This window comes from Vicia villosa, linkage group LG7, assembly GCF_029867415.1.
Source record: "Vicia villosa cultivar HV-30 ecotype Madison, WI linkage group LG7, Vvil1.0, whole genome shotgun sequence".
Lineage (NCBI taxonomy): Eukaryota > Viridiplantae > Streptophyta > Magnoliopsida > Fabales > Fabaceae > Vicia > Vicia villosa.
Window position 1 is genome coordinate 76,997,364 of NC_081186.1, and position 18,713 is coordinate 77,016,076.

The 18,713-nt window shown below is 35.9% G+C and overlaps 1 protein-coding gene across 3 annotated transcripts; it reads right to left on the reverse strand.

The window, feature by feature from the left end:
• Positions 1 to 844: 844 nt before the first annotated feature.
• LOC131620896 (uncharacterized) lies at positions 845 to 18,123 on the reverse strand. Of its 3 annotated transcripts, XM_058892080.1 has the most exons (17): positions 17,760 to 18,123; positions 17,586 to 17,669; positions 17,313 to 17,453; positions 17,155 to 17,225; positions 13,144 to 13,237; positions 12,705 to 12,761; positions 12,501 to 12,578; positions 11,353 to 11,419; positions 6,152 to 6,237; positions 4,899 to 4,949; positions 3,471 to 3,518; positions 3,167 to 3,287; positions 2,872 to 3,052; positions 2,207 to 2,338; positions 1,986 to 2,125; positions 1,804 to 1,881; positions 848 to 1,718 (listed from the first exon to the last, which is right to left on the reverse strand). In XM_058892080.1, exons 1-17 carry the CDS (start codon positions 17,931 to 17,933, stop codon positions 1,579 to 1,581), a joined length of 1,743 nt encoding a protein of 580 aa, XP_058748063.1. In that variant the 5' UTR covers positions 17,934 to 18,123; the 3' UTR covers positions 848 to 1,578. The 3 variants fall into 3 exon arrangements, with proteins under 3 accessions (XP_058748064.1, XP_058748063.1, XP_058748065.1); XM_058892081.1 differs by lacking the exon at positions 3,471 to 3,518 and having other exon boundaries at positions 845 to 1,718; XM_058892082.1 differs by lacking the exon at positions 12,705 to 12,761.
• Between the last annotated feature and the right edge of the window lie 590 nt (positions 18,124 to 18,713).

Sequence of the window (18,713 nt, forward strand, 5' to 3'; positions counted from 1 at the left end):
ACCGGACCAACGAACCGGCCGAAATGTTACTCGATTTGAGAATGGATATTTTTTTATCCGATACCAAAAATGGATACTATATTGGATATTTATTGGATACTTTTGTCAAATATTCGAAGTAACGGTCCGGTTTCGATAAAAAATGGTTCATCATTGTTTCGATCCGGTCCGAATTTACTCGATTACTATTTCGGTCCGGTTCTCGAGATAGCAAATATCCGAACCGGACCAGACCGATAACAGCCATACTCATAATATAGATTAAGTATCTTAAGTAGACTTATATTCAAACTCGCTGATCACTAAACTAATATTAAACTAATATTAAGTTTGTTATTACAAAGAGAAAACACAAATATGGGCGTATGGCCTATCCCAAAATTTGTGTATCCACTCTTGTTTGTTCTAATTTAATAGTGTAATCTATTAGTCTAAAGCTTAACGATAAAAGAGAATGCATACAAAAGAAAATAAAGAAAATACGAGGAAAAGAAACAAAATTTAAAACTGTGCTTGCTTAGGCCCCGCGGCCTAATGCCTACGTATCCCTTTTGAAGAATCAGAGCGTCGTAGTTCTGCTCAAAAGTTTCTGTTTGTTTGTGTTTTTTAGTGGACGAAATCACATTCGCATTCTAGTATTAAGACAGCGCTCTGAGTGAAGTCTTATTTGTTACCTATCTGCGATCGAAAGGAAGTAACATGTCCAATTAAAGGAAAGAAAATTGAATTAGTTGGTGTTTTTTGTTAGATAATGGTGAATTAATCTCAATGTAAGGACACTCACTCATCTCTACTTTTTGAAAGTTTGAGACTTGAACCACACAAAAGACTATGAATAGAAGAAGAATAAGTTAAGGAATGCACCCGCTCACCATTTTTCATTGCTTAAGGCTCATGAAAGTGTGGTTCCCATTAGTATTTATTAAGTGACTTGAGAAGAATTTCGTTGTGTGTTTTTTATGGGACGATGCGAATCACACGTCCACGAGCCTTAATAGAAAAGAGTGAGCAACTGCATTCCCTAACTTATTCTTCATAATCTTGTGTGGTTCAAATCACAAACTCTTCTCATAAACAGGAAAGAGTCGCGAGTGTGTGACAGCTGGCGAGTCTTCCAAATATTATAACAATTTCAATTGTTATGTAGGCCTTCACCAAAATAAAAAGGGACGACATGATAAAATTGATAAACATATTAATAAATCATTTTTAAGCTCTTCTAAATACTCATGATTGCACATGTTAATAGATAAATCTGAATAAATTGTTTATAAGGCGCACTATAAAGTAAAATTACAAATTAAGTGCTAGAAGCTTCAGTGTGACTTTGGCATACAAAATATGTAACTTGTATCATTCAATGTGTAAGTTTTTAATTCGATAGCTTATTTTACTCGGTTTGTGACATTTGACAGAAAATGTGTTATTCTAAAGGTAATATAAACTTGCTTTTGGAATGCATCCAAAGATGGAACTCTGTTTTTTTTTTTTTGGCAAGCTGCATCAGGATGGAGCTTGTATACCATTAGACAAGTTTTCCCTCTAGACTAAACAGAATTCAATATTCAAAACAAAGCATTATGATGCTGGACGCATACAAAAAAGAAGAAAGACAGAATGGACTAGAATGCTCCATAAGTCACTACAACCAAACTTGCGATACAGGTAATTATGTACATTCTTCACTTTTTGTTGCCAAGGGGTACTGTCAATGGCCCCTGATAAAGGAAGAAAAAAGACAGTCGTTAGTTCAACCTTGAGGTGGTAATTATTGATCAAATTATGAGTAAAAAGAGTTCTCACCAATAAGAATTTTGATTAGGATGTGATAATATTTTAATGTTGATATGAAACTTAAGAAAACGGATTTCACAGCAAAATCTGGAAGAACAAAAAGAAGAAAGATAAGATGCAAAATTCATTCTGCAAGGCCTAGACAATCGAGGCATTCTTTCATGTAGACAAGAAATTACAAGGTAACTTACAAACATTTGTTTCAGGCATTTGACACAATTCACCGTCAAATTTTGGATGGAGGCGTCCATATACTGCATATTTGGTGTAAGTTAGCAATCTAATGAGCCGTGAGACATCCATCTTTCTAATGGTAGACCTTAGCAGTGCACTAAAAATAAGAAGGTATATCAGGGACATGAAGTAACAAATTTTAGCATCCAATAGAACAAGTATGAACACTGTTTCTTACTCTACACGCAATATAGCAATAAAATCTGGTGGCATAGACTCCATGAAAAAAGACAGGTCCTCAAACATCAGAGATTTCAATTCCTGTTTCATAGTATCTTTTTCCTTGATTGACATTCCAGAAGAATATTTGCTGCAACTCGCACAAAAAAAGTTACATCATAACTTTTTAAGCTAAAAATAATTATTCGGAGCAAAGATAAGAAAAGAGAACGAGATGCCATTCCAAAAGAACAGTATCAGACAAAAGACAGCAAAACATAACAAGTTCATCAACACAACAAACTTTTTTCATCTTTCAGCATATATCTATCAAGGAGTTTCCAGCAATAAATCATAGGCTGGGAATCAGAGAGGTGAAACATTTAATTATGTAGCACAACAAATATGTTAAAAAATTCTGCTCCAACGAATCACTCGTGTATCAAATGAGCTCCAAAACGTGCGATTCTGAGCTCGCAGAATGAGAGCATTAACAGTAATGTTTGAATCAGGCCATGCAACCCGGATCTGAAAACCAATTCTAGTGGTTTCTACTATATAGTCGGAATTTTCATCCGCCAACACATGAAAACCACGGTTAAGAACTACTATCTCCAAAATGAAATTTACTCAAAAAGTAAACTAGAATTATATGTATCAATAAACAAAAAGTTCTGGAGGAACCTTTCTATAGTTGTTCCGGTGAAAATGATTGGCAAGTATCGAGAATACTTCCCAGCACCAAATCGCTCACCAAGCCACATTGTTTTCTTTGAGTCCTTGAGAGCCAAAGCTTCCCATAACTGACAAAAGTTTTTTCTAAATTCTTCATCTAATTCCCTGTAAACTGCATGATCTAGAAGAACTGCAAAACGGTTCCAAAGGGGTCAGGGGTGGGTCAAAATTCAATTCTTCCGCACTTCTAAGTTTCAATTGAGTACAATTAGAGAAAAATGATATCAGATAAACAAGTACGTACCCAAAGAAAAACCATTACGGCCTTCAGGAGAAACTAGTATATTACCAGGATGTGGATCACCATGTACGTAACCATGCACAAATATCATTTCAGCAAACAGCTCAATCAGTGATTTCGCTACCTTCAGTAACAGGTTTAGAATCCAATAATCCATCAGTTTAGTAGTTAGCACTTATGATTTAGCCATACTAGAGTAGGACAAACTGAGTGATATTTTCAGATTTTGTACACTAATCATAAACCAATTGCTAAAGAACGTAAAAATACAGTTTCCGTGAGTTCACAAAAGCTGTAACAAGTTAACCTTTTCTGGATCAACCCCAATCTTACTCAGAAAATCCAAGTCATCAATCTGAAATTTAGTAAGCATCCTATTAATAGAATGTAACAATACATAACGTAATATTCAGAAACCTAAAAGAAAGCACAACTTGAATAGCAACATTACTACAAGCACACTAGGGTAACATAATATGAAATGGATCATAAGAGACTAACTTTCATGTTCATATACTACACGAATATTTTACTGGGACATGCACAAGTTTGCACAATCTTAGCAGAATACTATACGACTTCAATAGTAGAGTTTTGGTTCTGCTCACCAGAATAAAAAGTCCCTACTACAATCAGAATGAGTCAATCTTCCGATATTTCAGAAGATAAGCCCATTTGTCTCAATATAGAGTCAAGTTTACATTGCAATATACTATATCCAGATCTCAATATTCACTATATCCAGATGTCAATATTCATATTTTTGTTTCTGTCTGTCATTCTTTTTCTACTCAAAAGGAAAAACAATTATCATACATATCATGAATTCATGATGATCCTTCTTTGTAGAACACACACATGCATGCAAATACACATCTATGTACAATATACAACAAAAACAACCAAGCCTTATCCCACTAGGTAATATGTGAGTACAATATAATTATATATATAAAATATAATGTTGGAAACAGAACCACGTTACTGTTCCAGTGGAACTTCCACTTTTCAAGTAGTGAACACTTTTTGCAGTGAGTGAAATTGGTTCAATGCATATTAGAAAATAATTATAGCTTAATTACTCTCTTTAAATTGCGTTTAACGATTATTCTTTGCAATCTTCACGTATAAAATAAAGACTAAAATATACTTTTGTTCCTTTATTTATCTTTTACTGAAAGTTTATTTTGGTCATTTATCTTTTTTTTTTTTATATCAATGGAATATGATATATAATAAAGATTATACAGAAATGGCAGGCAAACGGGTAGCAAAGTGCGCCGCTATCCCTTTATGTCCCTTAATGTTAATCTCAAGAGTTCATTTTAGTACTTTAGTATTTCACAATGTTATACAAATTCATCATTTTAATATCACGTTATACAAATTATTGACTCAAACTGGTGACCTATAAACATGGCAACAACTCCAACTGTTGCACCAAGGCTCCCCTTTGAACATCACAAAAGATTCACCTTAGGATCTTGACAATTTTTGTCGCTTATATGTTGCCTAACCAAATGGGGACAGTCAAAAGTATACATGGTATTAGATTGAATTGGCAAGAGAATAAAGAAGACAAAACAACCCTGGTGCCTCAAGCAGAACAATTTAACATACGAAATTTAGAGGTATTATAGTGGCTGCAAATATAGTAGAAGTCATTTCTTAGAACTACTATAATGACATTATTTTCCATAAATAATCATCTATTGACATTATAGGTCCATCATACCTTGTGTCCTGTATAAAACTCCATTGTTAGAACTTGCCTTGTTGTCAACTCCTGCATGCATCAGTATAATGCGAAGTTGGTAAGTAGTATAATAAATATTAAGAAATAAAGTAGTATTAAATTGGTTTAAATATGCGATTGGTATTTGCAAATATAACACTTTTTGTTTTAATCCTGTAATCTTTTTAAGTTTGGTTTTGGTCTTTGCAAGAAAAAATTATTTTGCTTACGGTTATTGTTCTTCTGCTTTAGTCGTTCCAAAATTAGTGTATATTGGAATTGATCATTGTATTATGTAAAATATTTGATTTTAGTCTAGGACTAAAATCAAATACTGGACATATTACATGGATCAATTCTAATATAAATCAATTTTGCAATGATTAAAACAAAAGAACAAGGACTAAAAGCAACAAAAAAAAAATTTAATTGACCAAAGTCAAACAAAAATTATAGGACTAAAATAAAAAAGTAGAATATTTGCAGGGACTAATTACATATATTGTTAAAGAGTCCCACATCGGGTAATGTATGGTTTGAACATGTCCTTATAAGTGGGGGCAATCATCACCCTATAAGCGGGTTATGTAGGGAAGAGTTAGGTCCAACCACATTTCTTAACATGGTACTAGAACCTAGTTTAAGATCCGGTGGGCCACCTGCTATCAGGTTTTCGTTATCGGGCCACCCACCATTTATTTCCATGCTCTAGATGTCCGGTCCTGGGCGTGAGGGGGTGTGTTAAAGAGTCTCCCATCGGATAATGTATGACCTAAACATGTCCTTATAAGTGGGGGCAATCCTCACCCTCTAAGCCGGTTTTGTAGGGATGAGTTAAGCCCACCCACATTTCTTAACATATATAAGCCAATTAAATTTGTTAACAATTGATATTATTTTTCCAAGTTTCTTATAGTATTTATGGCTTGTTTGTTAGTGTAAAATAATTAGAGGTATTTTGGTAAAGAAATAATATAGTTGAATATTTGAAAGGATCATATTAATTTCTCAAAGAGATCCTAACAGAGATTCATATAGAAAGAGGGGAAGAAGAAAGAATCTAGAGTTTCAACTAGAATGACAAAAATTTGTGAATACAAGAATTATAAAGAGAATATACAGTCAAGCATAAAAAGACTAAACTACCTTTAGCATAGTTATAAATTTATACTAGAAGTCCAATAACATATATCTAACAGGGGTAGTATGTGGATAGTCAATAGGAGGAATAAAATTGCACTCAGTTATCATACCCAGAATACATGAGGAATTCTGACAATTTTGTTGTTTCTGAAATTTTTGGTAGCTCTCTCAGAATTCCTTGCCTCCTGAACAAAATCTGTGGGGAATACAGCTCACTCGTTCATTCATCTCTAACTTTAAATGCTAAAGTCATATTTACCAAAGCAGAAAAAAAAACTGAATACGTTTAGTTGGTTAATTGATTTTAGACTGCTTATCTTTAATTGCATTCAAACTTAAATTTAAATACTGAGCAATAACTAATAGATGGAACATGAACAAATAGCACAATTTTCTAGGAGACAATATGGTTGCAGATTCACAGCTAATCAAACAATATGCACTAATGCGAAACTGTCAATAATTCTTGGCTTGATACTTTTCTCATTATTATTTCTCGTATATATAAAGGTTACAGGGCTATATCGGTAATTACACTAAATAATTACATTTAAACTAATTCTTATTCACATCCCCCCTCAAATTGATGCTGCTTGTCAATAAGCATCAATTTGCTAACAAGAAACTGATGACGTGGACGCGGAACAGTCTTGGTAAGAATATCTGCAATCTGCAACTGAGTACTGACATGAGGAAGTGATATTATTCTGTCATCATAAGCGTCACGGATTGAGTGACAATCAACTTCAATATGTTTGGTGCGTTCATGAAAAACAGGATTCGCAACAATTTGGATGGCACTGGTATTGTCAGCATAAAGTGAAGTTGGCTCTATTTGAGGAAATCCAAGTTCAGCCAAAAGACCACGAAGCCAAATTATTTCAGAACAAGCAGCAGACATGGCACGATACTCAGATTCAGTAGAAGATTTAGAGACTCTCGCTTGTTTCTTACTTTTCCATGAGATCAATGAAGAGCCAAGAAACATGCACCAACCAGTGACAGATCGTCGAGTATCAGGGCACCCTGCCCAATCAGCATCACTATAAGCACTCAATTTAGGAGGAACTCCAGTAGGAAAGAATAAACCACGATGAGAGCTTCCCTTCAAGTAACGAATTATACGACGAACTGCTGCCAAGTGAAGGTGGCGAGGAGAGTGCATGAATTGACTGACTTGTTGAACAGCAAATGATATGTCAGGGCGAGTAATAGTCAAGTAATTAAGGCTACCCACGAGTTGACGATACAATAAGGGATCATGCAACAGATCACCATCATCACGATGATATTTAACATTAACCTTAAGAGGAGTATCCACTGGATTAGCCGATTGCAGACCGGCCATAGAAATTAAATCTGTGGCATACTTGTGTTGATGGAGGAATATGCCCTTGGGTGTAGAATGAACCTCAAGACCAAGAAAATAATGCAAATTACCAAGATCTTTCATATGAAACGCTGCTTGTAGCTGCTGTTTAAGGCTTTGAATGGAAGCATGATCAGAACCAGTAATAATCATATCATCAACATACAGAAGAAGTAGGACAATTCCAGTAGATGTTCTATGAATAAATAGAGAAGAATCGTACTGACTCTGAGTAAAGGAAAACCCAAGTAGAGTGGAGCGAAATTTTTCATACCATGCTCTAGGCGCTTGTTTCAAACCGTATAAGGAGCGTTTGAGCTTGCACACACCCTTAGATGACGGAAATAAACCTTGAGGAGGAGTCATATAAATATCTTCCGCCAGGTCACCATGAAGAAAAGCATTTTTCACATCTAATTGATGAAGAGCCCACCCATTAGAAGCAGCTATAGAGAGTACCGTACGAACAGATGTCATTTTGGCAACCGGTGCAAATGTCTCATCATAATCAATTCCATATTCCTGTTTGTTTCCTAAGGCAACCAAGCGAGCCTTGAAACGGTTGAGGGACCCATCAGAATTCAATTTCACAGAATACACCCATTTGCAGCCAATGGGTTTAACATCAGGAGGACAAGAGACAATATCCCATGTGAAATTCTCTTGAAGAGCTTGAAGTTCCTCATTCATTGCTTTTATCCAACGTACATCTTTAACAGCCTGTGAATAGCAAGTAGGAATAGATATGCTAGAGAGTGTGGCAGTCAGAGAAGTATGTGAGGAATCATACCTGTCTGGTGAATATCTATCTGGTGCTCGAGATATTCGACCAGAACGTCGTGGTTCAACCGTTACTGGATCAGGTGGCGGTTCAGCGTCGGGAAGGGGTGTGGGAACCTGCTGTTTGTGTTTTCTGATATATACATGACCTGGTTTATAGCGTTCTATAGATTGAGGCATAATAGAAAACTTAGGAAGAGTAACAATATCATTCATGACAGCAGAAACACATGGAAACATAAACTGATTATCAAAAAATGTCACATTCCTAGAAATGCGAAAACGATGGTTAGTGACATCATAACACACAAATCCCTTATGAGAGTGACTATACCCCATAAACGCACATTGAACAGATTGCGCTCCAAGCTTATGCCTTTCAAATGGAGGTAAGTGAACAAAACAAACACATCCAAAAGTATGTAAATCATTATAATTAGGCTGAATTTTAAAAAGACGAAAAAAAGGAGAATCGAGATCAATAACCGTAGAAGGAAGACGATTGATCAAAAAGACAGCTGTGGAAAGAGCCTCCACCCAAAATCTGGGTGGTACAAAAGCTTGAAGAAGTAAAGTGCGGGTCACATCAAGCAAATGACGATTCTTGCGTTCTGCCATCCCATTTTGTTAGGGGGTATTGGGACAAGATCGTTGAGACAAAATGCCTTTTTGTTGAAGAAATTCTTGAAACTCACGAGACATGTACTCACCACCAGAATCAGAGCGAAAAATTTTAACATTTTCATGAAATTGAGTTTCAACGTATGTCAGAAATTTCTTAAACATAGAAAACACTTCAGATTTAGACCGAAGAAAATATATCCAAGTAAAACGACTATAATCATCAATAAATGTGACAAAATATTTATAGCGAGCATGAGAAACTACAGGAGACATACCCCATACATCACTATGAATCAGTTCAAAACAAGAGGAAGCCCGATAAGCACCAGACGGAAAAGGAAGTGTTTTACTTTTAGCTAATTTGCAAACAGAACATGAAAGAGAGGCATTAGAAACAACACTTTTATTTTCCAATAAACCATTTTTAAATAAATGAGATAAAACAGCAGAGTTAGGATGACCCAATTTTCTATGCCAATCCTCATAAGAATTCAAGACATTTTTACAAACAAGAGATAAATGACTAGAAATAAACTGAAGTGGAAACAGTCTTCCCACTTTAGGCCCCTTCGCAACCACCTTCCCCGACACCTGTTCCTGCACAAGGCAACCATCACGAGAAAAATTTACATTACAATTATTATCAACCAATTGACCAACAGATAATAAATTGGAAGCAAGGCCAGGTGCTACAAACACATCCCGAAAATCAGAGTTGAGGTCACCAACATTCGTGATAGAGAGAGCATTACCATCCGCAATTTGAATTTTCTGATTACCATGGTAAGAATGTAAATTGTGCAAGTATTCAGAAGAGGCGGTCATGTGATTGGATGCACCAGAATCAAGAAACCACGGGCAGGAAACATTCGAAGACTTACCCTGAATTCCCAAGGTTGATAGAGCGGAAAGTACCATCTGTTGGATTATTTCAGGTTGGAGAGCACCACCATTAGATGGATTGGTGATGGAAGAACCAACTGCAGAGCTTGTACTAGCAGGAAATGCTTGCACCGAACGTTGTGCTGATCGTGGAGGACGGGTGGGACAATCAGAGATAATATGGCCCCGCTTCTTGCAATAATTACAAAACTTCTTACTACAACTCTGAGCAAAATGTCCAAATTGTTTGCAAGAGAAACATTGGACATGTCGAATATCACGACCTTTACCTCTACTCTGAGGAGCATATGCAAACATAGCAGACTCAGAAATGACAACATCGTGAGACATGAATCCTTGAGTAGCAAGACGTTGTTCCTCTCTGAGAAGTTCACCAACACATGTATCTAAAGAGGGAACGGGATTCCTATTCAGCAAAGCACCTCTGACAACCTCAAATTCTGCACGAAGCTTCATGAGAAATTGATCTCGCCTACTAGTATTGTAGACCTCTTGGACATCCGCGAGAGAACTTTTGGGAACATCAACATGTATAATTGCAGAGTGTTCTGTCCACAAATTCAAAAAACCAGAATAATATTCTTGAACAGACAGATTGCCTTGTTTGTAATTGGCAATGTCTAGCTCCAACTGAAAACGTTTGGCCGCGTTGTCTAGGTTATAGATACGCTTCAAGTAGTTCCACATTTCTTGGGCAGTGGAAAAAGATCGCAAATTATTAATCATGTGAGGATCAATAGTACCGAGAATCCAAGTGATAATCTGAGCATCTTCTATTTCCCATGCATCTAAGTCAGTTGTCTCTAACGGTGCCAAAGAGACATCGTCCAAGTGACTCCATAATCCTTTCCCTTTGACATACATCCGAAACTGAAATTCCCAAACAAGATAATTCTTTCCGGTAAAACGAACACAAATATGATCTATCTCTTCTTCGGAAGCCATAATATCAGAGATGACTTAAGAACAATTTTGTTAACGTAACAATTTTGTTAACGTAACAATTTTGTTAACGTGAAACAAGAAACACCAACGGAACACTGAAGAAAATACTTGCCGACACCAAATCAACACCCCAATTCAGGATACTCGCCGACACCAAGTCAAAACCCTAATTCAGAATAATTGCCGACACAGAGTCAAAACTCTAATTCAGAATAATTGCCGACACAGAGTCAAAACCCTAATTCAGAATAATTGCCGACACAGAGTCAAAACCCTAATTCAGAATATTTGCCGACACCGATACGATAACACGAGATTAGAATCGCAATCTTGGAAGAGATTACCGAGAACCGAGATGATTTCAATTACCGAGAAACGAGATCTACCGAGACGATTTCAAGAGCGACCCAGTGGGGTGTCGCTGAATAAAGCCAAGATTAACCTAAAACTCACAGGTTTGATCGAAAACCTACTGATACCATGTCAATAATTCTTGGCTTGATACTTTTCTCATTATTATTTCTCGTATATATAAAGGTTACAGGGCTATATCGGTAATTACACTAAATAATTACATTTAAACTAATTCCTATTCACAGAAACAAACAGAAAAATGTGATAGCAGAGCTATAGAATTCATTTCAGATAGGGAGTAGCAGTCTGCTATAATTACGAAGCTTTGTTACTAACCAAGTTCTGAAGAGACAGTTTTGGCAAATGTTAATGGTAGCCACTCAAACCTGTATTGAGGGTATAGCTGCAGCAAAAGGAAGGAGTTTTAATACAAAGAAACAGCATAAACAAAATAATGTAAAATTTTAAGAATTAGTTTAATTAATTAATTAAAATAAAATATTTAATCAATTATTTAAATTTATTATTACACTTGATTTTAAAATAAATAAATATCCTATTGGACTTTTTTAAATATGAATATTACATTTTGAGATATTAAATATACAAGCACTAATCTCTTTACATAGAGTATTCTAACCTAATAGGCCTCACTAAAAGTCCAAACATGAATTACTATTAATAATACTAAAAATAACAATAGTAAAATAAATTATTTACAACACTCACCCTCAAGCTAGTGAATGTATATCTATCATTGCCTGAAAACAATTTTCAAAGTAAATGTTCTTAAGCCCTCTCGTTAGAAGATCTACAAGGTTGCTTGGGAGGACACATATGAAGTGCAAATAAAACCACTATCTAATTTGGTGGGCATTAGGTTGTGTGGCAAGGAAGATACTCTCTCTGTGCTAGGTTAGAGCTCTAGAAGCTTTAATTTTGAAAAGAAGTGTTAGATAATATGAAAGTATGAGTAAAGGACTAATCTCCAAACTTTGAGTTATTATCATAATTAGTTTCTCTATTTTATCAGAACTGGGAGTACTATTAGTATGAGTAAAGGTTGATGCTAAGTCTTTTGTCTCATTATAACAAACAATAATCATAATTCAAGGACTCCATTCTTTATTTTCCTTTTTTATTCATTTTACTTTACAACTTCAACAAATCTTTGGTATCACTTCCAACTACACAAGAGACACTCTCTTATTAGTTCTATAATCAGTGCATTGCCAAAAAAATTAAATGTCTCTGGAACATTAATCTTACAGATAACCTGGCTCTTAGATAGTGTTGCATTAATCAATTTACTTTTAGTTCCTAAATCATGTGCATTTTACTCTCTTCCTTTTTGCTATCAACAAACAATATTACATAATGACCAACATTCAAAATGCTTATAAAGATCTATGTACAATAAATAATCAAACATAAATTCTTCAATATCTTACATAAAATAAGGGTTGTTAAGAGTCAAAGCATACCCATGCAATAGTTTTTGATAGGATATACATTGTTCTTGTATCAAAATGCATCTGCTGCTCTATCCAAGGATATTGCACCTAGTTTCCAGGGAAGAAAATGATTTTACAATTCAAGTAGTTTTCCAAATTTAGCTTACCTCAATTCAAATCATGTGTTACAAAAAGCATCACATGGGAGGAAATGAAAGACTTGTTAAAACTTACCTGATTATGACAGAAGTACTTTTTTTTAGCATTTTGCAGTCCATGTGATACTATGCTCTACCCAAATTCCACATGATCAGCAAAAACAGAAAAATATTCTAGTTATCGTGATTATTAGAAAGAATAAATTCCATTAGCAGAAGGAATGGCTATAAGTCTACAGCATCGTCATAATTCAAACCCAACCCATAACAAGTCAGTACTGGTAACCCTGAACCCTGTAAATCATTTATACCCATCCATTATTCTTATATCCAAGTTTAGACTGGAATAGATATTCTTATTTTGATATTGTGATGCACATTAATGTGGTTCTATGGGAGATAGAATAAATAAACCATATTACTAAACTAATCAGGAACAGAGATAAAAACATTTGAAATAAGACATAAGGATAGACATCAGAAATTCTGTTAAGTCTTGACACTCGTACACAAACCTTGATTGCTACTTCTTGACCGCTTTTTAGTATGGCATGGTGAACTTGAGCAATAGATGCAGCGCCTATAGGTTGTTCATCAATGGATAAAAACCTGATATAATGGAGTTCACAAAACTACAAATGCTAACATAAAAAATAAGACCTGACAAAGTTGAAATTGTTAACATCTATGAAAAAGACTAAGTGAACATGTTACATGGTGATTTAAGAGGTGTGAATGACATCTCAAAGGTAAGTCCAATTCAAGCTAAAAAATTTGCAAATTGATAGAAGGGTAATAATAGGATTTATATTATTAGTATGGTTATTGGGCTTTTAGTAGTGTTTGGGCTTTTAAGTTATTATTATTATCCATTAAGAATGTTATATAATGTAGTCTCATGGAGACATTTAGAATCAATCAATGAAAAATCAAAGTTTATTTTATCTTTTATTCTCTTAGCTTGTAGTGTTCTTCCCCTTTAGTTAGAAAACCCTAGTTTTATAGTGTTGATAGGATTAGCTTCCTATCAATTGGTGCTTTCATCATGTACTCAAATCCTCCTATGAATTACCCTTATCCTACACCTTCATCTCATCAATGGAGCATCCCTCCTACCTATCCCACAAACCCCTCTTTCACAACTCCTATCACACCTTCACCTTCATTTCCATCCTTTCCATGGGAACTTTTCTCATCCTATTACACAAATCCATATGTTCCAACATCATCACCAAGTTTGTATCCAAATCATGGATATTCACCACATCCACCTAACCCTAATCCATATTCATCTTACTCATCATCTCCTTATTCATATTCATATGACTACAATATTTATCACCAACAACTCCAACCAACCAACACCTCCTCCATAATTTCTCATCAATATCAAACCTATTCTAGAAATAGAAGAGATTTTGATAAATATCTCCAAGTGACTCATTCCTCTTTTAAGAAATTATCTCAAAAAAATTCTCAAAAGCTTTCTGTTTCGCGAAAAAAACAAAAAGCTAAGTTTCCCAAAGTTCTCTTTGAAACAAATCTAAAACAACAATCAGAACAAACTCATAATCCGAACATGGTCGGATTTTCTGCTTTCAACTTTGAATTGTCTTCTTTCACCGCGACTTCTTTTATGTTCGGATCTTCATCGGCGAATTCAACACAGTTTGGAGCATCTTTTTCGAACCCATTTGGAGCACCGTCGGATTCTCCACCGTTTGGAGCATCTACCTCGGCCTCTTCGACTTCTTCAACGCTGTTTGGGGCACCATCGTCGTCCTCGACCTCTTCGACTCCGTTGGGATTTGCGTCTTACATAACACCGTTTGGAGGAACTTCATCTGCTTCGACAACATCAACTCTGTTTGGTGGAACATCATCTACGACTGCAACAACAACATCCGTTTTTAACTCATATGAGACCGGCGCGAAGATATTGTTGTTTAATGATGTTTTAGAACATAATGCATATAAGGTGTTTGATAAAATACCTCTCTATGTTTCTGATGAGCTTACGTCGGAAGATACTGGTTCTATTGTTTCTATTGAAGCTGAGAATGACGAGGAAAGGATTGTGGATGGACAAGGTTTTCGAATTAGAGCAGATTGTGATGGATACTCTACTGCTAGTTCAATTGATTATGATGGTTTTAGTGACAGCGTGATGCAACACCGTTCCCAACAACCATGGTTCCCAGGGGAGTTAGATTTGGAGTTGCAGCAAGGTTTCCCTTTGAATACCATAGCGAAACCTCCACGACCTCCGGAACATCCAGTTGTGTTGAATGCCTCAGCAGGCTCATATATTAGCGCCGAGACAGAATCTATACGTTGTGATTTTTCTGCAACATTATCACCAAAAGTCCCTTTGACTTCTCAAGAAATCACACCTTCACCAGCAGTAGACTCAAGTTTTGAACCCCCGGGTCAGATCAATTCACAAAAAGCAATAGAAGAAGGCGAGGAATATCTTGAGGTTCAAAATTGTGGCGTGGAAACAAATGATCATCCACACTCAATCTCATTGGAGTTACACGACCCTACCGGTTCCACGACTAACAACAACACCGAAATTGTGAATTTTGATTCTGTGGCAATAGAAATAGTTATCGAATCACTGACATTAGCATGGCCAGATGCACCGGGAACAAGCTTTGAACCCTTGACTGAACTTGGTCTACATACTGAAACAGAACCTCAAGTATCGGAAGCTGTAGCATATATTGAGAGCCACCATCCTACTGAGGAAACCGATATTGAGATTGATGCCGCTTCCGAGGTTAGTGCTGAAACCGAAACTGAAAACGAAGGTTCTCAAGTGAAAGTGGAGATGGATGTTCTCACTGGTGAGATGGTAATAATTCAATTGCCTCAAGTGTCGGTTTATCTTACGTATGGTGATAAAGATTTTGAAAAGTCAATAGTATATTACAACAAATTTGGAGATTATTCAAATTCTTCTCAAATGGCATTCTTTCTCAATTATTCTCGCACTCTTCGTTTCATTCGTTCTCCCATTCCCGCAATGCTTCTTTCTTCTTCCGCATTTCAACAAGGTGATTATTTGGTGCTAAACAAGTGCAAGCTGATGGATTTCGGTAATGCTTGTTGGACGTATAAACAATTTACGAACGATATTCAGACAAGGCAATATAGATGTCCCGAGGTTCTTCTTGGTTCCAACTACTCAACTCCAGCTGATATGTGGTTCTTTGCTTGCTTTTGCTTTGAGCTTGCCACTGGTGATGTTCCTTTTTATCCTCACAGTGGTGATAACGATGATAGGGATGGGGACCATCTGGCATTGATGAGGGAGCTTCTTGGAATGATGCCTCGCAAGATTGCTCTTAATGGTCGTTATTCCCGGCACTTTTTCAATAGATGTAGTGATTGGCGACACATTTGTCGGTTGCGGTTCTGGCCTATCACTAAGGTGCTGCATGTGGGTTGCAAGAGTGGAAATTCCATATGGTCTGCTTCATATCCCAAAAACAAGGCATCTGCTAGATCTGTCAAGGGGATTAAGAAAATTGGTGTCATTGGTTCTCCTTTCACATTTGCCACTACATTAGAGCATGAATACAAGAGTGATATCTTTGGAGAGAGAGGAATTTTACTGGGTGCCGTTCATGGAATTGTTGAGTCCTTGTTTAGAAGGTACACTGAAAATGGAATGAGTGAAGATCTTACTTATAAGAACACTGTTGAGTCCATAACAGGAGTAATATCTAAAACCATCTCAACTCAGGGCATGTTGGCTGTATACAATGCTTTATCTGAAGATGGAAAGAAGGAATTTGAGAAAAGTTATGGTAAAGCGGTGCAATTCTTTACCATGTTCCGAAAATCAAAATTACCTTGCATGATAAAATTGATTTTTCAAGTTCTGAATTTTGTGTTGCAAATAATCAGTGACAATTTTTCATTCAAGCAATGGGATCCAGGAATAATATCTCTATTCTCATATTGATTTTTAGAACTTTGAGGACAAGGTTCATGTGAACCCCGCGGCAATGATAGAAGGGTAATAATAGGATTTATATTATTAGTATGGTTATTGGGCTTTTAGTAGTGTTTGGGTTTTTAAGTTATTATTATTATCCATTAAGAATGTTATATAATGTAGTCTCATGGAGACATTTAGAATCAATCAATGAAAAATCAAAGTTTATTTTATCTTTTATTCTCTTAGCTTGTAGTGTTCTTCCCCTTTAGTTAGAAAACCCTAGTTTTATAGTGTTGATAGGATTAGCTTCCTATCACAAATGCACTATTCACAATTTAACACCAAAGAACTCTTCCATGAGGAAACCAATAGTAAATGTAAAACCAAGTATTTTTATTGGCATTTGAAAGAGCTTATTTGAACTATCTTATGACAATAACCTTATGATATGTCCATAAGTTGTTTTCAGGTTATTGCTATTGCTTATAACGAGCCTAGCGGAACTTACTCTTATTCCTTTTCTAATTGTAGATACAAGATTCACAAAATCATTATTGAGTTAGTGAGTGCAACTTACTTCTCAGAGAAATCAGGTCCGAGATTATCCTTTAGCACTTTCTCAATGACTTTAAAAGGAAGAGGAGCAACCTAAATCATCAAGATGTTCCTTTTAGCAAGATAACGAACCAAAAGCAATAAGAAAATCGAATAGACACATTAGGAGGCACGCCACACCTGGTCCTGTAACGAAGACAAAGTAGAAGAGTACTCTCTGGGAAGCACTTTTTGCGAAGCAATGAACTGTCCAGCTTTCACATAAAACCCCTTGTTAGCTTCACATAACTTGAGAAACCTCTCCGCAGAACGTAAATGAACCTAATCACCAAAAACATCAACATCTCAGAGTAAAATCGAAACTATTCCAACGCGATCTCAACGACTGTGAAATCGTTTGCAATTGTCGCCACCGATTGAAACTGTGAAAACGATTTAAGAGATTGCAGAAACCTGGGAACTCGCTTTACGATACTGATCTGAGTTCTTTGGGAGGCCACGGAGTGAGAATTCATAGTCAATGACAGTGGAAGCAACCTGTAACATTGAGAATTGAAAATCGAAAGAGTAAAGAAGCGAAATCGAACAGCGCGATGAGGTAAAGGAGGGAAACATCATAATTTATACTGTGGAGACGGCGCGTGCGGTGCGGATGATGCCATGAATTTGAGCTCTGATTTTGTCGGCGGCGAGAGGGGAGGACTCGTCGGAGTTGACAGTAAATGCGGCGGCGGCAGTTGTGGTTAGAAGGAAAATGGTTGCGGTACGTTTGGCGGGAAATTTGAAAGGTTTTGGTGACATTTGATGAGAGGGGTTTATGGCTGTTTGGATTTTAGCTGCGAAAAAAATGTTTAATAGAGAGGTTCAACTACTTTTCTATTGCCCGGTGACGGTTGCGGTCTATGTCTGGTTTACCTTAGCTCACTCAGTTTAAACAGCATTGCCAACTTTAAAGCTCAAATTGGTAAATTTGAAGAGAGTGAGTGCAATGAGTTGTACTTTGATGCAGTGTTTTAAAAACCGGACCGGTCATCGAACCGGTGAGGGTACTGGGTCATTGGTTTATCAGTCGAACCATTGGATTACTGGTCGAACCGCACGACCAAACCGGATTAAACCGGATAACTCGGTTGAATAGACCTGTCATTATATAGGTATAAAACCGGTCGAACCGGATGATTCAGTCTCTAAAAAAATATAACTAGCTTTTAAAATTTTTAAAAATATCATATCATAAATTCACAATTTTATAACTTAAATTCAAATTTTAAACAAAGGTATCACACATAACAAAATAGTAAAAAATTACAAAGTCTAAATGCAAACAAAGTCTAATTACAACATAATCTAAACAAAGTCTAATTACAACATAATATAATTGAATAGTTTATAACAAAATAACTCCAATATGTACCAAATTTAATTCAAAATAGGATCCTCCTAAAAAGAAAATCAAATAAAATTCAATATATTTATGCTATTTAAGAAAATGTATTAGCAAAGATAACAAATAGACAATAAAGTTTTTAATTTGTCACTAACGAAAAAAAACTATGTGAGAATGCTATTTAAGTAATACAC